We start from the raw sequence: 26,137 nt of genomic DNA, 5'->3' as shown, positions 1-26,137 counted from the left end.
ACATTTCCTTACCTTTAAGGTCATATTCCAGGAACTGTATAATTGAGCTACAGGTGGAATCCAGGTATGCTTCAACATGATCTTCTTTGTTTTTCAAGCCAGCATTCCAAGTAGCATTATACAAGGGAGAGGCCACTCCAAAACGTGCCGTCAGTGCTCCAAAGGAAGGGATGTAAATCCCAGAAGGTATAAAGAACTTAATGGAAGGAATCGCAATAGTCTGATCAGGCACAGTGATGTTTGGCAACCTGAAGTCTGCAATCTTGCTGGCCATCTCATTTAGATCCAAAACAGTAGCACCAACAGAAATACTGTTTGGGTACGTAAACTGGGGCATGGTTAACTGAAATCCAGGCACAGTTATCTCAAAAAAGGGAACTGAGGAGTCTTCTGGTCCAGAATACTTGGTTAACACATCAACTTCGGGGAATTTCACTTTGGGTAGAGCTGGTACATTGAGGGAAAATGGTGAAGTACTTAGCTTCTTGTAGATCTTAATTTCACTGAAGTCAAGTGTGTAGGATGGAACCTGGAGATCTGTAAATGGGACTTGGAATGCAGGTGTGAGAAGAACCGAGTTCAGATTATTTAGCCTCAGTCCAGGAATAACAAATTTATCAGCCAATTCTTGCACAGGGACAGAGAAAGTATAGCCCTTGGGGTTTTTGGTGTATACAAGGGCTGTTGAAGCATGGAAATACTGTTTCCTATCCTTACTGGTGGTTACATCCAGCTTAAAGAATTCCCATAAAGTCTTGTCATAAACAGGTAGGGCAATGCTGTCGAGGAACTTCAGGTACCCTTCTAAGGAACCTGCAATGTCAAGGCGTGTCTCGTCTTGGTCATTGGAGAGTTGTACGTCATTCTGGAGAGAGAAGGAGTGAACCTGGACCTCACCTTTCCAGCTGGCCTTCTGGTTCTCAGGGTTGACATTCAGGGACATTTCCTGACCAAGGTGATTGAGATCAAGGAAGGAACTGAGCTGACTTGCGTGGACCTGAGCAAGGGCTGACATTTTCCATGGGGAGAGTTCCAGGGTGGCTTTGCCTGAATGCTCTCCAGATGTTAAGGGGTATAGTAGCTGAAAGTGGTTTTTGGTGTTGTGTTCCCAGGTGGCATAAATGCGTTGGAGAGAGGCTTCTCCAGCAAAGCTTTCTTTTACTTCAAGGTTCCAGAGTCTATCAACTTTGGAAGCCCCTTGTAGCTTCACTGAAGACCGAGTCCCCTTGGAATTTAAATAAGTGCTGACCTCACTGGCAATCATTCCTGAATATTCCCGTAAAAGGACTGAACCCTTGATATCTCCTTTGTTAGATAATTCAATGGAAAAGTAAGAAGTGAGGCTTTCTAAGCTGAATTTGTGGTTGACTGTCCCTGTAGCAGTAGAGTACAGTTTGGTGGAATTGAAATCATACTTTAATTCAATGGAAGAAGAGACAGTAGGTTTTGACTTGGTATTGCCATTCAGTTCCTGCTTGAAATTCATCCTCAGAATTGGAATTTGAACGTTTGCTGTTGTTGTCACTGAAGCTTCCATGGTTTTCTTGGTTAAGCTAATGGTACTATCATGATTGCCTTCCACATATTTGTTACTCAGAGACAAAGCTGTGGCTAACTTCAACCCTCTTTTCCTTGTCAAACTCGAGGAGCCCTCTAATTTGTACTGCAGTGCATCAATAACTGAAGAGGAGGAAGAAAGGAAGTGAGCAACAATATCTGATTGGTTATAAAGTCCAACATTTGTATTCAGTGTAATGACACTTGATTTAAAGGAAAAATCATAGGTAATATTGCCCATGGCTGGAATTAAAATGTTTGGGATACTTAATACCTTCAATTCTGGAAGAGAAAACTTGAGAAAATTCCTAGGGACATTAAGGGCTGGCAGCTCTAGAGATGGCAGGACTATTGCATAGGAGGGCACATAGAAGCCAGAATCTGGGGTGGTGAGGTTGGGGGTGCTGATCTCAAAGCCGAATGTCCACATCTTTGCTGTGAATGGAGATAGTTCTGTGTTGACTACTGGAATAGTATATCCAGGAATTTGAAGGGTCATGGGTTCCTTGTTCAGAGATTTTTCAACCATATACTTATTAAGCTTATTTTTTGCTTCATTATAGGATTTGGTAAAAAGATTTAATGCCTTGCCTCTGACTTTCTCAAAATGCCTGTTGAAGGAATTGATGTTCTGATTGATAAACACATAAAATACGTCCAAAGGAATTGGGATGGAATGTTTGTCTTTGTTTTTCTTATACTGAGCCTTTACACTTAAATCAAATGATTGCTTTGTTGTTTTCAAGAATTCCTTCAAGCCCGTTTTTTCCCATAAGGAGAAATCTTTCACCTGGGGAATTTTGAATCCTGTATAAGGTAGAGTCATTTCAGGAATTGTTAAAGGACTGTTTAGGAAATCCAGGTTGGCTTCTCCACTTATTCCTATATGGGCGTCGGTGCTGTTCTCATTGTTTCCAGCAGAGAAATTTTGATTGTACTTATACTGATTGAACCTGGCACCGGCTTGCCAACTTGCTTGCTGGGCATTGGGGCTCAGGAACAGTGCATAATTATTCAGGAAGTCTATTTTCCCTGTCAATTTTAATGGAAAAATAACTTTCAGATTTCCTTCATTGTTTGTGGATGCAGTAATCTCAAATGGAATTGCTGAAAAGAAAAGAGAATTTTTCAAATTTCCACTAACTTTTCCACTTAATTGAGCATCATGGTTGCCAGTTACCTCTACCTTCCTTTCACTAAGCTGTGCTGTGCCTTTAGCAGTAAGAATACTGTGGCCCACATGCTGGGATTCAACTTGTGACTGGACTTCCAATTGATAATGGTTGAGAAAGCCAGATTCATAAGCCAAGGTTTGGTTTACTCTCAGGTGTTTGCTATTGATCTTATTAGAAAATTCAAAGGAAGTGAGGAGTCCTCTCATAGTCAAGCTAATTTGTGATTCACGTGTTCCCTCATCTGAGAATTTGGGGCAGGCCAATTTCCATGATGCTCTCCCAGAAGAAGTCCATGCTATCTTTTCAGAGTCCCACAGGGTCTTGATTTCATCGTGTAGGTCAGCCTGACTGGAGAAGTCCAATTTGGGGATGTTCAATTTGTGAAAGTACTTTGTGTTACTGTCCAGGGTAATCTGATTGTTTATCTTGATTAGCACACCATTACTAAGCTCCATTGTATTTTTTTCTGTTTGCAAACCTGCCACTGTGTTTGATTTCCCCTCAAAAGTATTTTCAAAAAATAGCACTTCGCTCTTATGCTCTGTGTTCAGGTACTTGCTGGAGAAACTCACGGATTCCTTCAGAACAAGTGGTTTCATCTTAGGGTACGAAAGTTGTGCATTTGCTTGAAGATCAAATTTGAGAACTTCGAATTTGGAGTGTCCTTTGGCAGTGATGGAAGCCGTAACCCCTGCCTCATTCACGGATGTCGTTACATTGTGAATGTCAGCATTCGCATCTAACGTGAAAAGGGGAGATTGGATTTTCAAAACGCTATGCAGCTTGCCGAAAGTAGGTACTTCAATTGTCTGTGAGATTTGGGGAAGCTGGAATTCTGGTATGTGAAGGTCAGGAATTTGAAAAGCTTTAAGGTCAAGCTTTGGGATTACGAATTCTGGAATTGTGATTTCTGATACATGGAAGTCTGGCAGAGTGATTCTAGCAAGAATGGTGTCCGTGTCCATCAGATCCTTCAGGTATACTTCTGGAACTGGCCACTGCAGTTCACTGTTCAGCATCTGGTCAATGATTCTGATGATCTTTGCTTTTATTTCTACCAAGTCAATTGTGAAGGAAGGAATGTGGAAGGTGTTGAGGACAGTAAATTCTGGTGTGGAAAACCTGGATGGGACTTTTATGTCTTCTAACTTTTTGAAATTTATCTGAACTGATGGAACCTTCAAATCTGTCAGGGGAACTATGAACTCAGGAGTCTGATACGTAGCTTCCTGAAGGGCCCGGAGACTGACTTCAAAGGAAGGTATGGTCACAAAGATGGTTTGGATTTCAGGAACAATGAACCCTTGTTCTGCCAATGCTTTTAGATTTTCAGCCCAGTCTTGCATAGAGTACTCTTCTGCAAAGTCAGTGAGGTTTTTAACAGCAAGACTCCACAAGTCAGAAATATAAGTAACAATTGTGTTGTAAATTTGACCTACTAGGGGCAAGTATTGCTGAAGGTTCTGTTGAAGGTCCATCTGATACATTTGGTCTCGTATATCTTCTAGGGTCTCCTGGAATTTGGCTTTCATGTGATTTAAAGATGGTGACCTTAAAGCCTCCTGTAACCAACCAATGAATAAAGTTATTTTGGTGCTGTTTAGGTTTTTCAGATGGACAGAGACCGCAGTCTTGATGTCCTTCACAAATAGTTTTAGTGCTTCAGCTTTCTGTGGAAGGTCCAGAGCCTGGATTTCCTCATTGATTCTCTGAGTCACCTCACGGATTTTGTTATTGGTCTCATCTATGAACTGGTGGTAATCAAATGATCTTAATTTATTTATAAACATGTCAAGGAATCTGTTTACTTCTTCAATGAAATTTTTAAAAGACAATGCTTTAAGCTGAGTGACAGCATCATCAATAAACCCAACCAATTTCTCAAAGTGGTCTTTTATCCCAACTTGTTTTAAGACATTGCCCAACTTCTGAAGAGTCTCCTTCAACTTATATTTTTGGGCCAACTGTACTGATTTATCCATTAAAATCTGGATGTGCTGCTCTATTTTATACCTATTAATTAGCTTGTGAACCATGGTTCTAAAAGCATTGATTTTCTCGGTTACTTTAAAATCTTCAATTAGCTTTCCAACATAGTTTTTGACACGTTCAATCACTTGCTTTATTTTTTGAAATGAAATTGCAGCCCTCAACTGATCTAAAAGCACTCTGACATCAATAGCTTCAATCTGTTGTTTTAACTTTTCTGCAAGGTGCTGCATGTCAAAATTCTGAATTTGTGTCTTGAGCTGTTGCAATTTTTCATCAGTCATATTTTGAATCCAAGACACTGTATTACTTCCCACTTTGTTAAAATCAATCTTTTCAATAAATAAATGTAAAGAATGGATTACGTTTACTAAAGTTACACGGATACGATAATGTTCATCAAGAATGTTCAATTTTTCAATGATTTGATCAATAATCTTAGCAATAGCTGCTTTAACATCATAATTATCTTTAATATACTGATCAACTTGTATCACATATGTTTGTAGTTGAGATAGTGTTTCATTAAAGTTGATTTGGGCATTGTCCAGTGCCATTTTTAGATCATTTTCTGTAATTCCATAAGTTTTTATGAAAGCAGTCAGTTTCTCCTTGGCTCTTGAAACTTGTGTCTCCCAGTTGACTTCATTCAGCTGGACACTAACTTTCTCTGAGAATTTGTCCAAGGCTGCTCTGTATTTCATCACGAACTGATCAATATCGATATGTTTCAATTCTCTCTGTATGGCTTCCAATGCAGTTATAATTATTATTCGACTCTTCTCAAAATGTTCTGGCAGGAGGTTAAAGAATGGGAGGTTGATGGTGTGGACATCTTGGTTCTTGTCATATTTTACAGAAGCAACCATAGTGAATTCCTGGGGCTGGTCAATAGTATCCTTTATTTCCAAAGCATCGATTACATTGACAGGATCTCGGACTAAAAATGGCACTTCAATCGGGGAGTCTAGCATGGTGAGGTCAGCCAGGGCGCGCCCAGTAAGGTCCATACCGACTTTGTCTTTGGTATTGTAAGCATCAAACTCCTGGGTGTATTCATTTTTGTTCACCTGGGTCTTAAGTTTCCAGGTGGCTGTCTGTTCAGCTGGAGTGAGCAGGGCGCCGACTTTGTTATCAAGAGCAGTGCTGACGCTCCTTTTGGACATGAGATGGTGACTGGTGGATCCTTTGTAATCATGAGAGAAGGTTAGGGCCAGAGGTTCTGCTTTCAAGAGGAATTTGCTGTACAGTTGCCCAGTGTGTTCTCCCAAGAGAACCAGTTTCCCGTTGCTGTTTGTATGTACATCAACGGTCACTGTAAACGGGGCCATCACAGAGTGGAAAACGTTGCTGAAATGCAGTGAGTCCGAGTTGTAGCTTGTACTGATGTCAGTGGTGGAAGCTAGCCCGGCGATGTTTGTGCTGAGCCGATGGCTGAACTCTGTGTTCTGCACTTTAGCTACGGTGTCTGCTTTATAGCTTGCTGACAGGTCTGCGTAAGAAAGGGTGTAGATGTGTTTTATTTCATCATTTCGGTAGGCTCCTTTTATGTTCCCACCCACATTCAGCTTCAGGGGTTCTAGCCGTAATTTCGCATGGTTGGTCAGATCCAGATCATTGAATTCCAGGTCATTGTTTAAAGTAGTTACAAGAGAATAGGGCTGTAGTTGTAAATTAAACGTTTGCTTATATGACTTGTCGGAGCTATAAATGTTGTCCAGTTTTGAAGAGAAGTCTAGTGATAACCCTGCCATGTTCAGACTGTGTATGTGGTGGAGTTTCATTTCAGCATATGAGCCCATCATGTCATTTGAAAGCTTAAGTCCCTCCTGGTTAATTTTGAAGTTGAAAATATTTTTGCTGTCGACACCCAGAATCATGGCCTGATAGGCACTTCCCAGTGACACCTCCGTGAGGGCAGCTTTTCCATCTAGACTGAATTTTGCATTGTGCTCCCTGAAGCGACCATTTGTTGTTAATTTCACAGATGCCCCAGAGAGCCCAAGGGCTGCATTCAGCTCGTTCTCCAACATCAGGGGACTATACTTCAAGTTGGTCGTTGCGCTGGTAGACATTCCATCTCGGGCAATCCTTAGTGTTGCTTTGTGAGCACCAGTATTAATTTTGTCAGTGCCCAAGATTTCAGCATTTAGTTCAAGACCATGAGAATTCATGGATCCAGAAAGCTGGGTGAAGAACCTTAGTGACTTGTAGTCAGCCTGATACACAGAACTCAGCGATGCCTTTTGTGTAGAGAAGGCCAGTTCTACTTTGTTAGAAGTGGTAAAGTCCTCATACTGCCCGTTGGTGTCAGATTTCACAGTCAGCTCATAGTTCTCATATTTCAGGGAAGCAGTATTTTTAATGATGCCATCTTGCAGATCTGAGCTGGAGGTGAGGGAGAATGTTCCATCTTCATATCTTCCTATTATCTGATTAGTGCCCTGGAGGTAGGTGGAGTTAAACCTCAGGTTGGACTCTCCGGTTCGCTGGCCAGAGGCAGGATCCTTTTCATAAGACAGGCCATATGCACCGTTAGCATAGAATGAGGAGACTCTGAACTGCCCATCAATCTTGACTTCCTTGATGTACAAGTGCTCCTTCTGTTTGGAGTCCAAGTGCACGGAAGCGGACATCTGTGGTCCCCAGGGACTAGATGCATCGAATGTTAGCAAACCCTTGGAGGCTGGATTGTTTCCCATCTTTTCTACATGGCTGAATTTGACATTCGAATCCAGAAGTTTGTGGTGTAGGGATCCACCGCATGATAACGTGAATGTATTCCTGTGGTCGTATGTTGTTTCTCCAGAACCTAACACAAAAATTAAATCACACGGGTTAAATTAGGCTATACATTTCCAGAACAATTTCTGTGTTGTCAGACTTTCAATAATAAAACCCCATTGATCTGGGTCAATTCTGTAACAGTCTCCTCCATCTCTACTATAAGGATAGAATCTGATAGCAATAAGTATTCCCACAGGAAGACTTCCCTGACCACTAACGACATTGCTGGGTTTCGTTATTAAGTGCTTCCTCTGTACCTTATTCTTATACATGATACCCTATCATAGTACCTCTTACAGTGAATTTTAATTGCCAGTTTACCTGTTTTACTGCCTAGTAGACTACTTAGTATATTTTATATGTTTAATAAATATTTTTACTGGTTGAATAAATGAATGAATAATTGAATAGACATCCAAGTAACAAGAAAAATATTTGTAAAAAGCCTAAGTCTTTTTCTCCCTGTAGGAGGCTATCCCATCAGAACCTGCAATGAATTATCCCTGTGCACCCTCTACCCAAGTATGACCCACCTTGTACACTGTAGGACAGCAGGTCAACCGCAGAGTCAGCCTTCATGTGGTACCGAGCCTGAAGGCTAAAGTGGTCTGTGCTGGTGTTGCCACCAGTGTAGGAGGCGGACCAGTTGTACAAGTTGCTGTAGATATTTGTGGAGAGGTCAAGAACACCCAAGTGAGGCACCCGCAGTTCATACAACTTGGGAATGGTAAAACTGGGGAGTTGGAACTCTTGAGGAGGCTGGTAGAATCCCAAAAATGGCAAGCTAATGACTGGTGTCCGAATAGTCTCCAACATCTTTAGATCTTTGGAGGATTTGCCACCCAAAGGCAAAGGAATCTCAATTTTCACACTGTTCTTGTTGAAGGTGTATTTGACCCGGCCATCACTGAAATAAAGAACAAAGATAATGTCCACAATCAGACATCAAGAACTCTGCAGCTCAGCCACGCACCATGGAAAGGCCCATGTGACACAGGCCCTTTGCTTTCTTAACCCTGGAGATCATACAGAGACGAGTCGATCTAGGAGAAACTATTGCCTATACAGCTCATACTCAGATTTTTAATTTTATTTCCATGAAATAAAGCAAAGCATTACGTGCATTTCCGTAAATATAAAGGTGGCCGGAGAAATTGGGAATCTGACTCCCCTATGAGGATGAAGCCATATTGCTAAAGTGAAATACTCTCTCGGAATGCTGCCTCTCTTATGTGTTCAGTGACTGCTCCTTCCCTTCCGAGCTCAGCGGCAAACTTACAGTCAGCAAGTCTGCTAGACACTCTTGAATTCTTCACAGTCAACCAATTCTGAGTACATCCTGATCCTGAACAAAGGGGGAATTCACTTATCATGGAGGAAAACTGAATGGCTTTCAAGTTCAGGTTGTAGTGAATAAAATATATTAGGGTGAAAGTACTAGAATCCTCAACGATTGCTAAGCTTCTTTCTGACTGGATTGGCATTCACATTCTGACCTCATGTTTAATAATGCAAAAATGCCACAGTGTTGATGCTTCAGTTATTAATCTCCTTAAAGTGCTTAAATTATTTTCCTTAAAAATGTGAATTAGAGTCTAAATCATGCTAAGTAAAATCTTCCATTTACTTTGTGTGGTTCAAGAAATTTTTCTATTTACAATAAATAGCTAAGATCTGGAAACAGTCCAAGTGCCCATCAATAGATGAGTGGATTAAAAAGCTGTGATACATTTACACAATGGAATACTATGTGGCTATAAAAAAAGAAAAGAAAGAAGGATCTTTTAACCTTTGGGACAGCATGGAGGGACCTGGAGAGTATTATGCTAAGTGAAATAACCAGTCAATGACAAGTATCACATGATCTCACTTATATGTGGAATCGAATGAACAAAATAAACGGAGGAACAAAATAGGTCCAGAGGTATTGAAGCATGGAACAAACTGACAGATATCAGAGGGGGAGGAGGATGGGAAGAGATTAACCAAAGAACTTATATGCATACATGCATAACCCATAGATACAGACAATAGTGTGGTAAAGGCCTAGGGTAGGACAGGAGCTGGGGGTGGGGGGAGGCTAAGAGGGATAAAGAGAGACATCTGTAGTACTGTCAATAATAAAAAATGGCCCTAGCTGGTTTGGCTCAGTGGATAGAGCATTGGCCTGCGGACTGAAGGATCCCAGGTTTGATTCTGGTTAGGGGCACATGCCCAGGTTGCGGACTCAGTCCCTGGTAGGAGGCATGCAAGAGGTGGCAGATTAATGATTCTCTCTCATCATTGATGTTTATGTCCCTCTCTCTCCTCCCTTTCTTTCTGAAATCAATAAAAATATATTTAAAATAAAGAAAAATAATTTAAAAAATGGAAAAAAGAAAATTTTCTGGTTTTTTTAAATACCTTTTCAAGAAGAGGTTCTCTGGAATGTGGAACTCTGGCAGTGCCATCTTCTGGAGGTTCAACTGTTTTAGGTATTCTTGCAAATTCTGGGTATAAGGAAGACTTGCGAATGCTTTCTGAAACCACGTGTTTGTTGCCTACAACATAATAGACATTTTCAGAGCAGTGAGCATAGAAAGGCCTCAAAGTGCAATTAACATTAGGTGATAATCCATATTTGACAGATCAATCACTAAACAGGATGATGCACTGAGAGTTAAAAAATAAATTATAGAAAATTATAAATTTTTGTTTGTCATGGATCACTTCCTGTATTTTATTAAAGGAACACATAACATAGTAAGACTCCTAGCCAGTGTCCTGACACTTCCTTTGGTCTTGGCAAACTTTTCTGTTTACTAGTATATTCGTTTTTTGCTTATCATCTACAGCCTTGGGTAACGGGAGCAGGGCGGGGGGGCGGGGGGGGAGCGCTAACCATGTGCATGCTTCTTTTCTCCCCAGAAAATTCCCTGGGGGCAGGAAGCATGCCATATCCATCTTTGGATCCCCTCCTTCACCTAACTCAGAGTTGAGCATGTAATTAGCACTTATAACCATGCACTTATTGACTGATTTGTACTTACAACCATTAATTTGGAACCCATGTGCCGGAAAGTCATGTCTGTTTTAGGAACTCTGTGATCCAAGAGTCTGTTGGTATACATATGCAAGCTTTTAGGATAATCAGACAGATCCACGGGGAAACTGGAAGCTGCTTTTTTGGTATCCACATCGGTGCCTGTGTTCCATTCAAATTCAATCTTCTCTTCATCTGAAAACACACATGTGAAATAGTTGTCAATGGTATCAGATCAGCTTCTAACCAATGGCTCGCAACACTGCACTCAAGTCCAGAGTGTTCTCAGAAGGGCTCCCATGGGGAAGAGGTACTCACCATAACGCCATGCCAACTTCTTGGAAATTGTTGAGCCATATGCTGTAGCAGATGAGTCCATTTGGAGGAGCAGTTTTGTGGGAGACCACTGGGCGAGGGTTTCACTTCTGGCTTCTGCTTGCAAACGGGGTACAGAAAGAACACCTTTGATGTTGGCTTCTTCCTTCTTGTCATAACTATTGGAAAGAAAATCAATTGACATCAATGACTTTGTCCATTCCAAGGAGATACGCAAAATTAAACAGAAGTTCAACTTGTGGTGATAAAAATGAAATACATGGATGGCTCAGAGAAATTTCCAGAGATCAAGCTCATTAACTTCTACAGTCAACTTCAGCACAAATTCAGGACTTTCCAGGGAGATATGGGAGAAAAAGAAGGTTTTCAGAAACTGAATGCTGCTTTAACATTTGCTAGCTCTATTGTCTTGGCCGAAGTATCTAACCCCTCTGAGCTACTGTCTCCTTATATACAAAACAGGGAAACTTGTACCTACCTTGGAGTTTATTATAAGAACTGAGATGATTTCTTTAAAACACCCAGCACATTGCCTGATGAATAGTAAGTTCCCAGTAAATGGCAAAAAAGTCTAACTGGACATGTGCAGAGGGTGAGAATGTTAAGGGCTCTGCCCCTTGGACTATAGACCGGGAATGAATGATTGGTCTGGTCAGCTTTAGAGCTGCAAAGGAAGACAGGAAAGAGCCACGAGGGCCAGCAGCTCCAAGTAGATCACCACAAGCCTCCCTTACCTCATGTGGCCTGTGAAGGCGACCTCAGTGATTTTCTTGTTCTGAATGTCCAGGGTGAGTTTGTAAGATGTTTTTTCCTCAGCAGATTCATCACTAACTCTGAGGACTGTCCCAAGGTCAATGCCAAAATCTGGAATTTGCGTTTCACTGGTCAAAGTCATAGTCTGCCGGTTATATTTGATTGTCATCGTGGCCTCGGTCTGCTTTACACCTGCAAGAATGCAAAAGATGATTAAAATGTGTATTCAGAAGCTTTGTTTGGGAAGGAAAGAGAGAAAAGGGTAGAGAAACGACCAAGTACTCTATGGGTTTAAATGAGGAAACACTGTGGGATTTTACCCTAATTTTTTAACTCAGTAGTGCTCATGTACTTGTTCAATCTGCAAATATATATCATGTGCTAGGCACTGCTCTTGGCGGTGGGGGTGGGGTTCTTGCCTTCATGGAGCTCACATACTGGTGTGGGAATACAGATAACAAACAAGTAGTTATTTACGTCAGATGGTAAATAATATAAAGAAACTGCAACTGGATATGACAATAAAGTGAGAAAGGGATATAAGAGGTGCTATTTCATGTGTGGTGGTCAGGGAAGTTCTCCCTGATAAGGGAATAATTGGGCAGAGAATTGAATGAAGAGAATGGTGGAGCCATCGTACATTCTGGGGGGAGAGCATTCCAGGTAGAGGGAACCCGAAATACAGAGGACCTGCTGTGGGAAACACTCAGCATGTTCAGGGAGCGGGAAGGGCTCAAGGTCCTTCTGTGTCAGGCATATGGGACACCTCTATATGACTCTCCAATGATGACACCCTCCCTGGTTCCTTGTCCCTCCCTCACCTTCTTTCCTCCCTGACTCCTTCTTTCTTTGTAACAAGGTTTCATATTTCCTTCAATTCAGAGGTTTACCCATTTTATGTCTTTTGTAAAACTGTTACATGACATATTATTTTTTAGCAGGCACCCTGTGGATTTGTTTTTCTAGTTTAATTTTGGAACATACTATTCCTACCTAAAAAAAATCTTTGGATCTTTGGAAGTGAACATCTAAATTTGCCCCATCTCCTAAAATGCTTCTCTAGTGGCCTTTCCTAGCTCAGTAAATGGCATCTCCATTATTCAGTTGCACTGGCCAAAAATACTTACAGTTGTCGGATCCCTTTTTTCCTTACACTCAACACCCACTATATCAGCAAATCTTGTCAGTCTAGTCTTAAAAATATGGCCAGAATCCAATCACATCTCAGATCTCCTAGCCACTGCTCTAATCCAAAGCCCCACCACCTTTGGCTTGGATTACTGCCATAGCCTACATACTAATTTCTCTGCCTTTGTGCCCCTAGAGTCTTTCCTCAACATAAACATAAATCAAATCGTGAAAACTCTCCTGTGGCCTCTTATTTCACTTAGTAAAAGCCAATGTCCTTACCAAAACCTACAAGGCTATTCTTTCTCCACCTCCCCTTTCATTCTGACCTCATCTCCTACCATTTCCTCCCTAATCTCTCTGCTTCAGTCATACTGGCTTCCTTCCTTTTCCTCAACCATAGCAGCCATACACCTGCCTCAGGGCCTTTGTACTTGCTGGCTCCTCAGCTTGTAAAGCTTTCCATATGGCTTATCCCATTACTTCCTTCAAGTCTCTCTTTTATGCTCCCTCTAGTGGTGAGACTGTATCATTTGAAATGGCACTGCCTTCCCGTCTCTTCCTATTCCCAAGATTCTTTGGGCTCCTCTATGTCCTATTTTTCTCCTCAGCACCAATCTTGACATTCTCAATATTTACTTTGGTTATCCTATATAATAAAAGGGTAATATGCAAATTGACCCTAACAGCAGAATGACCAGAACGACTGGTTGCTATGGTGTGCACTGACCACCAGGGGGCAGATGCTCAATGCAGGAGCTGCCCCCTGGTGGTCAGTGCACTCCCACAGGGGGAGCTCCACTCAGCCACAAGCTGGGCTGACAGCTGCGAGCACAGCAGCAGTGGTGGGAGCCTCTCCCACCTCCATGGCAGTGCTAAGGATGTCCAACTGCAGCTTAGGCCGCTCCCTGGAGGGAGTGGGCCTAAGCCATCAGTCAAACATCCCCTGAGGGCTCATGGGCTGTCAGAGGGGATGTCTGACTGTCAGCTTAGGCCTGATCCCCCAGAGAGTGGGCTTAAGCCAGCAGATGGACATCCCCCGAGGGGTCCTGGACTTCAAGAGGGCGCAGGCTGGGCTGAGGGGACCCCTCCCCCTCACCCCACAAGTGCATGAATTTTCATGCACTGGGCCTCTAGGTTACTATAAACTCCATGAGGGTAGAAACCATCTCCACTGTTTACTGTTCTAGCCTCAGCTCTAAGAATAGGCCTGGCACATATCAGGCACTCAGTACCTATTTGTTATACACATTAACTTGAAGATGTCCTCCTTGTTAGTTCTGGACCTGAGACTGAGGGCAGAGATGGAAGAGCCCTTTTCTGGATACTTACCTTCTGCCCGAGCTACAAACTCCAGTGTGTCCACCCGGGCCTCGCCCTCTTTCTGGAGATTGTAGATTGCGCTGGCAGAATACTGCTCCACTTCTCCCGTGGGCTGCAGTTCCAGTTCATATCTGAAGATGGTACAATGCATAGAGTGAATGATGTTAGAGCTTTTTATGACAATGAGAACGTCAACAAAGCAACTTAGCCTCAATAGCAACAAAAACATGGTCCTTTTTTAACATTGACTCTTCTCCTTCATTAGTGATGAGCTTTATGGTCCCTTTCAGTCCCTCCAAGAGCCCAAGGCAAGGACAAAACCCAGGATTCCCAGGGTTTCTGGACAAGCAGAGCACCAGGAGTTGCTGGTTGTGTCAGCAAAGATGAGACCAAGCAGTGGAAGTGGGGTAGGGGGATGAGGACAAGTTGCTTTTAAGCAAGGTGAGGGCTTTGGATAACAATGGACTCCAGGAAAGGCCACCCCAATGTATCTGGAGGCTCAGAAAGAGTCAGAAGAAAATCGCAATCTGTGCTGTGATCCCCTCATCTAATGCATAAGGAGAAAGAGGGGGCACCTTCTACAAAGAGATGCTTTTACTACTTAATTATAAATTTATTTATTTAATCCTCACCCAAGGAGTAAGGATATTTTTTCCATTGATTTTTTTTTTGATTGAGTGGAGGGGGTGGGGGGTGGAGAGAGAGAGAGAGAGAAAGAGAGAGAGAGAGAGGAGAAATGGAGAAATATCAATATGATAGAGACACATCCATTGGTGGCCTTCCACTTGTGCATTGACAGGGAATCGAACCCACCATCCTCCAGTTCGCAGGTTGATGTTCCAACTACTGATCACACTGACCAGGGCCAAAGAGGTGCTTTTAAAGGAGTGATTCTCAATGGCAGTGGGTGTAGGTCCCTCGGGGTAGTATGAGAAAATCAACTTGGCTATTTATTTTTTGAGCTAAGACTTCCCTCGGTGTTCATGACTCCTCACCTTCCAGTACTGCCACTCCCTTCCCTCCTATGGAAGAACCCAGTCCTAGACTCAAAGTTTAGGCAGGAATTTGTGTAACCTTCAGGTGTGCTGGGTAGAGGACCACTGTTTTAAATAATTACTAGATGGTGCAAATCCCTGAGGCTTGTGAAACAGGGCTACAATACATGGCATTTTTTTTCCGTTGCCCTGCTCTGTGGTCATAATGTAGAAGGTAAGCAGATGCTGGGCGGGACATTGAGCATGACTGACCTGGTGTCTCCAGTCAGAGGAGAGTAGGAACTGGTGTTGGAGTAAGTGCCTGTGGTACAGTAGTTCAGGCCAGTAAAGAAAGGCTTGCAAGTTGACCAGGAATTTCTGTTCTCCTTTAGAGGTGGAATCAATTCCGTTTTGGTGGTAGAGACCAAATGAATTTTGTTACTAGTGAAGAAAGAAAAATCCCGAGTTATCTCCAAGTCATGAATCAAAATGAACATCACTGATCACAAATGTCCCCTTATCTTGTCCTCTATATCCACCCACCCCCGGTTAAACCCACCTCAAATTCTTTGATTTACTCTGAAACAAATCATAGTAAGAAGAACATCAACAATGCTAACAATCGCAGTGGCTCTATGTTTCAGACACTGCACTAGGTTATTTACATTTGTTATCTGTAACACCCACAGAAGCAGGTACCGAGGAGCCTGATTTTACACAGAAAGCAGAGGCTCAGAGATGTTAAATAACTGTCGCTGGGATCTGACTTCAGGTGTGTTCCTTCCTTCTTGTGATGCAGGGTAAGAAGTTCCCTGTCTCCCTTTCATCTGAAATCTCAGTCTCTACTGGCTTTTTTCCATCTGCATTAAACACACACACACACACACACACACACACACAAACTAACTCTCTCTTTCTCTCTCTCTCTCTCTCTCTCTCTCTCTCTCTCTCTCTCATGATTTCTCTAGAGCTAGTGTTTTTTCATTCTCAAAACAAACAGATGAATAACAAAGAATCACAACCTAATAACAACTAGTTAATCAGTAGGTCTTTAGTCTCTATTTAGTAAAATGTGGAAGGTTGGGGAAATTGTAATTATTTAGTGAGTCTAGCTAGGTTAAAATAGGTAATCCAGTACCTTCTCTCCCTCTGTCACCACATATCCACTGGGGCCAGAATTATCTCAATTAACTGTCTGGCCTGGCCAAGTCCTGCAGGTACAGACTCGATTCTCTTTCGAACTGGCTAGTTAGAATTAACTGAGAGAATTACCTGACACTGAACAGCTTGACTGGCCTCTTTGGAGCTGGAATGCTGAACTTCAGATGCCCCAAGTTTAGGCCAACTCGGGCCTCCAAGCCCGTCTCATGGAAGAAGTTGGTGTTCATTCGGACCCCATTCCTAGCAAAGTCTGGAATGACGATGCCCATATTTGTCACAAACTCCACAGACACAGAGGGCTTTGTCACCAGTTCCATCTGCATCTCCTGTAAGTCAGAAAATGACCTGTTCAGCTTTGTTAACTACTTTAGTCCCATGCAGTCAGATCAAGCCCCCTCCCCATCCCTGGGCAAACATGTCTGGATAGATCACACCTCAGCAAACATTACTGTGATTTGATTGAAGGAAGAAAAGCCAAGTTCTCCATTCTCTATTATCCAGACAACACTGATACCCAGGATGAGAAAGTGCCCAAGTTAACTTTAAGCATAAGATAAAAAGATGACAGGAATCCTCATGTATTGAGAGAATAGCTGAGTTCTTATGTGATCACCATGCCCCGTGGCAGCTAGCGATGTGGAACCCTAAAGTTTTTCATAAACATGAATGTGGTGATTGCATTGATGAGGCACTTCACCTTGAACTGGAAACACATTTGAAAGTTGCACAAGGGCACCACCCAAGAGGAAAAGAAGAACTGGAGGAATAAGAAGGTGAACAGACTCTTACATCCTTTACTTCCAGTTTCACCCCAGCCTGGATTCCAGGAGCGAGGACTCCAGAGGAGGACACTTGCAGTGGTAACCCAAGTCCAGTGGGGAGTTCAAAGGCATTGTCCATGAAGATGTAGTGAAGAAACAAGCCATTCTTTGAACCTTTCTTTAGGGCCTCTGCGACCTGTAGACCCAACAGGGGAGAACCACGAAATGTCAGCCTCCTCGAAGTGGGCTTTGTGAAATGTTCCCTCCCATTAGACAATAATTCTTCTTCGCCAGAAAGGAAGGATCTAGCATAGATTAGCTGAATAGTATAATAAGTAAACATGAATTATTGATTTCAACACATTGGAATATAAAATATTGCCCTGGATAGATATCATATCATTTTCAACTGGTGATTCAGAAGGCATTTAAGACTTTGCTGGGCCTCAGAGCTTTTGGGATTGAAGTCTCATTACCTGGCATGGCTTCATTCTGGTTTTTTGGAGTCTAAATGTAAATGAAGATTTACTTGAAGTACAATATGTTATGATAAAATGAATTTAAAAGCCACTAATTTTTTGAAACTGAGTTATTGAGATGACGTACATATTAGTATTCATTGGCTTTTGTTTTTTAAGATGTAGCTAGAAAATAACTTAAGGTGTTTTCTTAAAGCAAACTGTTTATTAAATCCTAGGGAGTAAATGTCCATATTTTCTCCCTTCTTAATAAATTAATAAAAACTAGCTCACATTTAGATAATAGATTACAATTGACCAAATATGTTCTTTCATAATCACTGCATCATTTCAATATTAAAATAAACCTGTAGTATTGTTTTCCACATGAACAAATGAATGCTCTTAAGAGATACATCTAACAGTTTAATTTCTAAATGTTACCAATTCCCTGTGATCCAACAACCTTCTTCACTGAATGTCAAGGCAAACCTTTGAAGGAAGCTCATGCACTTTTGCTGGGTTGTGTGGCTAGAATCTGCAGGGAGATCTAGAAAGAGCACAGGCTAATCTCACCACCCGTGATGGGGCCTGACCCACTTACCATGTGGGGGATCCCCTTCAGAGTACGAACACCATTCAGGAGCAGCCTTCCCAGGAGCTGGAGGTCGTCGAGCTTGACAAAGCCAAGCTCCTCTCCTAAGATGCGGAGGTAGGCTCTGGCTTCTGGGAAATCTTTGGATTTCAAGTCCTTGATCAGCTTCTCAACATTACCCATAATTCCTTTGACCATGTCCTAGGATTTTAACAACATATCTAGTGAGATGTCAGAGCTGTCAAACATCTTTAGGTTTCTGACATGGGGCCTGTCTGCTGACCACGATGGACCTAAACACAAACAGTCAGGGTAGGTACAGGGCAGACACGGGAACCAGGCTCTCGCCTCTTATTTGACGGATAAAGAGCTTCTCCAAATTGAGATGAAAGAAACTGAGGTCTTGTCAGGAACAGTGGTGCTTCCCCACTGTTCTTACCTTGAATAGCGAATGCATAGTAAGAGGGATCTCTGCTCTCCAGGATGCTAGGATCCCTATGGCTCCCCACAATGAGCAAGTCCTCTATCCCCCACCCCCTCCCCTGCTTATACCCTCTCTCCTTGTCTACGGAAGAATAGTAGGTAGGGGTTTCTTGGGAAAATGAGCTGCCAAATAAATTGGCCAAATGCTTGAAAAACACCTGATACTTGACAAGCTTTTCCTTAGCAATCAGAATTCCATAGACTGTTGCTTAGGCATTGAGAGAGAAAAGAGTGATTGACAGACTCAAAACAGATCAAGGACCCTCAGCCTCAAGTGGAGGTAAGTAGATTAGAAGATGGAGGTGGGACCATCTGTGAGCACCTAGGAGTAAATGCCTTCCCTGCTTCTCAAATGAAATGTGTGTGCAAGTTACCTGGGGATCCTGTTAAATCACAGGCTTGGATTCAGTAGATCCCAGTGGAGCTTGAGAACCTGCATTTCTAACAAACTTTGATTTGATGCCAATGACTGGACCACACTCTGGGTAGCAAAAAATTAAAGACCAAGAAGCTCCAGATTATACAATCTGTTTTCTACTCTGTTAGTGGGGGCTTTTGCTAGCTTCAATGTGAATTTTGCTTTCATTAAGCTATTGCACTGATGTGAGAGCCAAAAAGGAAGTTAATAATGAAAATATGATTTTAAAAATTATTAATAGTATCTGTTTATTGAAGAATCAGTGTCAGAGCCAGGCACTCTGCTTAATGTTTTATATGCTTTATCGCATTTAGTCTTTAAATAACCTTGTGAGGTATGGGTTATTATTAGCACTCTGGAGATGCAGAAACAGACAGACATAATAATATCAAGCACATGCCCAGGGTTGCATAGCTTGAAGACAGTGAGGTAAGAATTCAAACCTATGCTCCAGAGTTCACACTCTTAGTCAATAGGCTTTGGTGCCTCTAAAAAGTCTGGTTCCTGGGCACTCTACATCGCCAGGAGGCCCATACGGCAGAAGATACTGGTTCTTACTTTCATGGGACTGGTTAATAAAAGTCATAGTTGTCACTTCAGTTAAATAGTTGCTTCCAGGTTTAGAAAAAGAACGTTTTTGTACTGAGACCCAAAGCTTTCCTTAAGAGGATTCTTAACAAACACATACCTGCTCACGTTTATCATCTTTGATGAAGCCAAAGTGGTCCACCAGGACCTCAGAGACACGATCAGGAACTTTACCATCAACCCAGTACAGAGCCTTGTTGACACTGTCTGGGAAAAATCCTTGCTTCCCAAAGAAAGCTTCCAGGGTCGGCTCAAACCCTTTTCCTTCCAAACCAAGCTGAGAAAGAAAACCGGGGAAGAAAATGCTATCAGGTTTCCTTGTCGTATTTCCACCTCTCATTTCCCTCTTTAGGTCCATCCAATTAAACAAGTATTTGGTAAATACCGTAAGATAGAAACTGAGCTTAGCACTACTCAGGAGTTGCATTATTTAAATCTTAGTAGAACCTTGAAAGACAGAACTTACTATTCGCCTTTTTCCAGAAGAGGCAGCTAAGGTTTAGAGAGAACAAATAATTAAAGATTCAGAGTTGGTAGGTCTGTCTGACAGCACACCTTATGTACTCCCTTGGATTTTAGGTCTAAGGTCTTTTCTGGGACATCTGCATTTCCATTCACAATAAGAAGTCATGCTTCAGATGACCCCTCACAGGGAGGCAGGGAGGTGGGAAGAAAAAGGCCTCAAAGTGATCATTCTTATTCCTCGCCTGCTGGCTCATGGATCTCTTGACTTTCTATTTATGGTGTAGAACACAATAGGCTAGAAAACACATCTCTTCCCAGTCTCACACTTACCTCAAAGAGGTCAGCTGATTCAAATCCAAAGACAGTGAGGGTCGTTTTCAGCATGCTTTCTTTAGGCAGGTAATTATTTGGGTCAAATATAAGATTGCCTTCGAGTTTGGTTAAGAATGGGGTAAGGGATGGAAGAGAAACGGATTTGGAAAATTGGTAGTTCCGGGAAAATTTTCTGAAGTCCATGACAGTCGGAAGTTGAGAGTCTTTCAGAGCTTCTTTCACTAACTCTTTCAAACTAGATGAAAAGAAGGAGTATATTTTGAGCTGACACATCATGTAACTTATGCATTATCTCTCTCACCCCAAGTAAAGATGGATTTTCAATTGAGTTTGCCCCCAAGAGTTTGGCTCAGGTCTGCTGTACTTTTGAACAAGTGTTTTGTTTGTTTTTCTCCAGAAGAAAGAATGCTTTAGAAAGAACAGTCAGTGACTCAATCCCAATCTAGGTTTGGAATTTCTGCCCTTTGTAACAGGTGGGGGAAAACTACTCTTACTTACCTCTGGACATAAAATTCATCTGAGTTTAAGATGTTGGCGATGTGGGAGGCCACAAAGTTCTTCACTTGCTCATTCTGTTCCTCTGGGAGAAGTTGGGTGATTTTGCTGACATCTGACTGAGAAGGGTCCCTCATCAGCATGAGGTAGGCAGCCAGTCGCTTATCTCCTGGAGCGGCATCATCCAGGAAAGTCTGAAGGAGGACTTCCCGGACCTGGAGCCAAAGGAGGAGATTGTTACCACTGTCCTTTGGTTGACACAGAACAAGCCTGGCAAACACTTGGCATTGTTTGTAAGCAATTTATTATGTATAAGCCAAATTTCTCTCTAATAACTCTTCTAATGCTGGTACTGAATCTTCTTGCTAGTGTTTCCCAAAGCAACCAGCTCAAGGAGGGGTTCTCAGAAGACTCCTATCAAATGCATGTCAAATTCAATTTCACTAAAATATGCAAGTTATGGCCAAGTTATGACTTGTTGGAGACTTGCCACTAACTGAAAATAAAGTTGTTTTTAACATAAATTATTTCAATATGAGGGTAAAGGTTGAAAGGGATAGTGAGAGTTGGCGCTAATAAACAAGGTAGAATATCCAAAGATATGGAGCCATTGCCAACTAAGATGAGGGTAGGTTGCCTATTTTAGATTGGGGGAAATCAGTCCTATTTTCCTAAGTGAGAGTGAACATGATGTTTGATCTGGTAGGAGGGTAACATGCAGTGAGCATTTCGAACTCTGCATTCTGGAGCAGCAGCAAGGTCAAATATTTCTCTCATGTTCACATACTGCCAGGCAGTCAAGTCAATAGGATTGCTGAAAATTTACAATTAGAAAGCAGTAGAATTAAGTCCATAGAATGATGAGATTTAGGCTTGCATTCCAAATCCTTGTCAGTCTGAATAATGTTCAATTTAAGACCTCCTCTGTGGACCTTACCTCGTCTTTATTTTCCATTTTCCGCAGGGCTTGGATAGCAGCCTTCTGAATCAGCAGGGATGGCGCTGTACTTTTGACACATTTCAAGACTGAAGATGTGAGTCTTGGGGTGAGCTTCTGGAGGGTTCCGCCAATGTTTCCAATGACCTGCATTGAAAAGCAACCAGAGGGAATCAGGATGCAGGAGAAGAAAGAGGTGCCCAGGAAAAGTGCTTCTGAAATGATGCATATTATACAAAAGATAAAAGTACCCTCAGACTCAAGTAGGTGTGATCTTCGTTCCCAGTGCAGTCATCTTGAATCTGCTCCAACAGGTAATCAGCAATGTCCAGCAGCTCTTGAGTCGCTGTAGGGTGTGTCTTATGATAGCTACAGAATAAGAGTTAGGACTCAGTAACCATGACTAGGTTTATCTTAAAATCCAAATTGCATTTGCTGATTTCTTATTTCAAGTCATTACTCTCAAAAAGACCAGGAGAAAAACAAGAGCGAGCATCAGAGTCTGAATGCAGAAGAAGGGGTACACTCTTAATATAGAGACGTGGGTGTCCCTCAGCTCCTATGAGGAGAACCAGGGGAAAACTTACTTGTGGATCACATGACTCAGAGCATAGAAAGTGGCCCGGCTCTGCTGCTCCTTCGCTGTGTTAAAGATCTCCTGCAGCCTCTGGGCTGAGGGCCCTGGGATCAGGGCCACCAAATAGGTCACAACATCTATCAGAAGTGGGTTGGCTTTCTCATTTCTCAGCCACTGGAGGATGTGAGTGTAACACTGGGGCTGTCCACACTGAATCAGGGCTTGCAAAGTGATGGGGCTGAGGAGGAAAGGACAGAGAAAGTTACATACGTCACCTTCAAGGCAGCTAAAAGCTCCTTGGCCCGTGGTATTCCTTCTGCCCTTATTTCCCTTATTCACTGTTCAAATCCGACCTATTTCAAAATCCAACTCAGACCCAAGAACCATTCTCCCAAGGACCAGGAAGTCTTCCCTCTGAGCATTAGCCACAGAAGAGGCATCGTGGCACCAAGTCTGAAGAAGGACCTCTGGTCTTATAACTCAAAGAGCACCGTTACCACTGTCCTTTGGCCAGGACACAGAACAAGTCAAGAAAATATCAGCATGGTCTCATCTCAGCCCTCACTTTCTTTGACCTTCACAGCACTAAGAGCAAGTGCCTTGACGTATACAGAAACCACAGTATTATTTTGTTTGCTTGAGCTCTCTTCCCACTAAGAGGCTTCCAAAAGGCCAGACTTCTTTGTCTCTGAAATCTTCTAGGGTAACAGAACAAGGAATGAGAAGATACCCATCAAAATGTGGGAAATATTTCCTTCTTATTTAAAAAAAATATACGTATCTGTCTTAGATGCAAAGTATGCGTGTGTTCCCCATGGAACTCTAGGCAGCTTAGCTGCTATTTCTCTGTCCAGCAAACGTGAACTGATTGACTAGCTGGGTCAATATTTCAGCGGTCCCTGAGCTTTTCTGTTTGGCCAAGGTTCAGCACTGCCATAGGTGTATAACCTATGAAAGACGGAGCTGCCACCATTGAAGAAATACCTGGACACCTCGACCAGCTTTGGCAAGAGGGATGCGACTGCCTCGTTGTTGAGGCCTCGCAGCTCAGTGACCAGTCTACTGAAGAGGTTAGCTCTCTGGGTGTTCTGCTCGGAGACGTGCAGTTTTTGAAGCTCCTGGAGGGTCTTGACAATGGCCTCGGCCTGCTTTGGCGGTGATGTAGACTTGGTGGTCTCAAAGGTAAGACCAACCTCCTCGGTACCTGGAAGGAGGAAAGTGTCAAAGGAACCCTTGCTTACCTCCACAGCTCAATGCTATCTTGGTCTACTGGAGACTGGGAATCGGGGTTTCAGCAAAGGGGAGAAGAAAAGAAAACTATCCTATATCAGGGCTTACTATGTATCTGCCTCTGTGCTAGGCATGTGACTTCAAGGTTTTCACTGAGTCATCACACTCTGAGTGAGTATTACTCCTCAATTTAAAGATAAGAGAACTTAGATTCATGTTGGAGTGTCTTGCCTTGTCCAAGCCCTCTCTGGGTATAAGAGGCAGAGCTGGAATTGAATCCAGGCTTATTTGAATGTGGTATTAGATGACCTCTCTGCCCACAAGAACCCCTGAGTAGGTGCTGCTGCTAATATGGCAACAGCTAAGGCGAGAGCTGAGGCTCACCCATCATTTCTTCCAGTTGAATCTAACAGCATCTTGTTAGGACAGGAGGATCCTTTTGTGTCCCTTCTAGTATCCTCCTCTGACCTGCTAGGGAGGATGTGAGAGTGTGTGTGTGTGTGTGTGTGTGTGTGTGTGTGTGTGTGTGTGTGTGTAATTCAGCATGGAAATGTGTATTGGAAAGAGTTCTGGCTTAGGTTAAACATAGGAACTCCTTTTGTACCACCTCTAATATTCTATGACCTTGAATACATCACTAAGCCCCTCTATGTGCTATTTTCTTTTCTGCAGAAGGAGTGTAAAAGCACACATTGTTACCACCTAACATCACAGGTTGCTGAGAACAATGAAGTAATGCATAAGACAGATTTAAATACAAGACAAATGCAGGGCTAGAGTTGGGCTTGAGACTTCTGAAGTCCCTACCAAAGACTGATTCCTGATTCCGAAGGCTCTCTGCCACTTGCCCCAGGTTCAAGGTCTTATCACAGGGTGTATGAGGTTGTCAGATCTATGAAAGTTAGACTTAGGAGGCCAGTTGCCTACTTACAAAAACCTAGGTAGCTTTGGGAAACTTCTCCCATTCCTGTATGTCATTGTCACTCTGACATTCTCAAATGAACATGCTTTCTCACTAGAGTAGCCCACAGCTAGAACACCAGAGCCCACTTAACTCTTTAGTCAGAAGATGTTTCCTGGGCCCCAGCAAAGAGCTAAGCTATGACATGTGAACCATGTTGGGCAGATTCCTCAGCCCTGGAAAACATGTGGGTATAAAGTCTTACCTTCATCAAAAAAGCGGCTGTTGATCTTTGGTGTATCTTCAAGTTTCAAAGTCTGTGTAACCAGTGCCATCATTCCATACTTGTCCCTGGAAATAAAGGAAGGACAGCAGGTAACAAGGATGGCCCGCTCCCCAGAGTAACTTCATGTTGAATGTTACCCCTGTCTACTTCTACCTAAGTCCTGCCCACCTTTCAAACCGTAGTTAAATCCAAACATCCTGACCCTCCTAATAAACAGCACTCACCTCCTCCTGGTCACACTAGCTATCCTTCTATCAAAGGACATATGCACCTTATACCTTCAACCAGTTTGGAGTGTCTGGAGAGTAAAGGACTAAGTCTGTGCCTCGAAATTCCTTGGTATCTCCCCCCACAGTGCCAAGAATGTAAGTTATTCAATAAACATTAGTTGATTGATCAGTTTTCAAAATGGATTTGGATACATAGGTCTCCAGTCTAAATTCCAAATCCTCCACAAAGGCTTTCTAACCAGGGAAGCCTGCAATGATCCTGGATTTTCCTGACCTATAACCCTTAAAGTCTGGGTCTCGGGTATCCTTTGTTGGTCTCAAATTGTTTTGCATTGTCTAAGATTTTTCCTAACAAATCACCTGTTAGCTTGAAAAGGGGTCAGGGATGGGCTCTGCTTTGTACTTCTTCACAGCCTAGCCTGGACCAGGGAAGCTGAGAGGCATTCAGCTCACCCCGACCCCATTCACTGATAAACCAGGGGTGCAGCAGGTGACCTACTTGTGGGAGAAAGGTAGGAACAGGTGTTGTTCCTGGCAGATGGCTTCTGACACATGCTTCCTCTTGGGGTCCAGGGTGTACTGGCAGGACTGGCTGCTGCTGCTCTTAGTTGACAAGGGTTGGGTCTGTGAATGAGAGGAGAGAAAAGCATTTTGATCAGTCCCCGGGGCTTGAACCTGAGTCTTCTGCCATAGGCATTTACCTTTAAGGAAGAAGGGGTCAGGTGGGGAGAGAGTGGGAATTATGTACCATTAGACAAACTTGGTTGAAGAAGAGAACTTGGTACTTGACATTGAGACAAGGGGATGAATAACTTGGCATACCCAAAGCTGAGTCAAGTTACAGACTCTTCTTATTCTGCGTCATTGGACACCTCATCCTGCACAAAGGATATACAGCCTGGCATCCTACACATACCTGCCCCACCACACATTACTACTTCACACACGACTGGTCCCCGTGTTTCCTTTGCCTGGAAGCCCATCCTTGTGTCTCTCTCCCATCGATACATCCTTTGTATCTTTCAGTCTCATGCTCCACATCTTCTGTGAAACTGAGCTAGACTCGATGTTCACTCATCATTTCTTCTAACTGGTTTTACCAGCTGCTTTGCACAAAGAGCTACGTGACTAGTGCTTTCCCTTTTGTGGTCAGGCCTAGGACTGCTTGTCTGACC

At 42.8% G+C, this 26,137-nt stretch overlaps 1 protein-coding gene across 1 annotated transcript in view; it reads right to left on the bottom strand.

Annotated features, from left to right (window-relative positions):
• The window catches only part of APOB (apolipoprotein B), a gene marked incomplete at both ends in the record, with an annotated part of 36,740 nt that overhangs the window by 3,278 nt on the left and 7,325 nt on the right, over positions 1 to 26,137 (bottom strand). Inside the window, 20 exons of the mRNA XM_081100512.1 lie at positions 13 to 7,533; positions 8,042 to 8,415; positions 9,912 to 10,048; positions 10,538 to 10,725; positions 10,849 to 11,024; positions 11,601 to 11,811; positions 14,080 to 14,201; positions 15,318 to 15,485; positions 16,317 to 16,531; positions 16,995 to 17,162; positions 18,029 to 18,220; positions 19,609 to 19,785; positions 20,304 to 20,541; positions 20,805 to 21,016; positions 21,739 to 21,885; positions 21,990 to 22,107; positions 22,326 to 22,553; positions 23,300 to 23,519; positions 24,712 to 24,797; positions 25,462 to 25,586. Of these exons, the coding sequence (XP_080956638.1) occupies positions 13 to 7,533; positions 8,042 to 8,415; positions 9,912 to 10,048; positions 10,538 to 10,725; positions 10,849 to 11,024; positions 11,601 to 11,811; positions 14,080 to 14,201; positions 15,318 to 15,485; positions 16,317 to 16,531; positions 16,995 to 17,162; positions 18,029 to 18,220; positions 19,609 to 19,785; positions 20,304 to 20,541; positions 20,805 to 21,016; positions 21,739 to 21,885; positions 21,990 to 22,107; positions 22,326 to 22,553; positions 23,300 to 23,519; positions 24,712 to 24,797; positions 25,462 to 25,586 (11,023 nt within the window). The remainder of the gene's footprint in view (positions 1 to 12; positions 7,534 to 8,041; positions 8,416 to 9,911; positions 10,049 to 10,537; positions 10,726 to 10,848; positions 11,025 to 11,600; positions 11,812 to 14,079; positions 14,202 to 15,317; positions 15,486 to 16,316; positions 16,532 to 16,994; positions 17,163 to 18,028; positions 18,221 to 19,608; positions 19,786 to 20,303; positions 20,542 to 20,804; positions 21,017 to 21,738; positions 21,886 to 21,989; positions 22,108 to 22,325; positions 22,554 to 23,299; positions 23,520 to 24,711; positions 24,798 to 25,461; positions 25,587 to 26,137) is intronic.

This window comes from Myotis nattereri (assembly GCF_964212035.1).
Source record: "Myotis nattereri genome assembly, chromosome: 10".
Lineage (NCBI taxonomy): Eukaryota > Metazoa > Chordata > Mammalia > Chiroptera > Vespertilionidae > Myotis > Myotis nattereri.
Note: the sequence above shows the minus strand (reverse complement) of the source record. Positions and strands in the feature narration are given on the sequence as shown.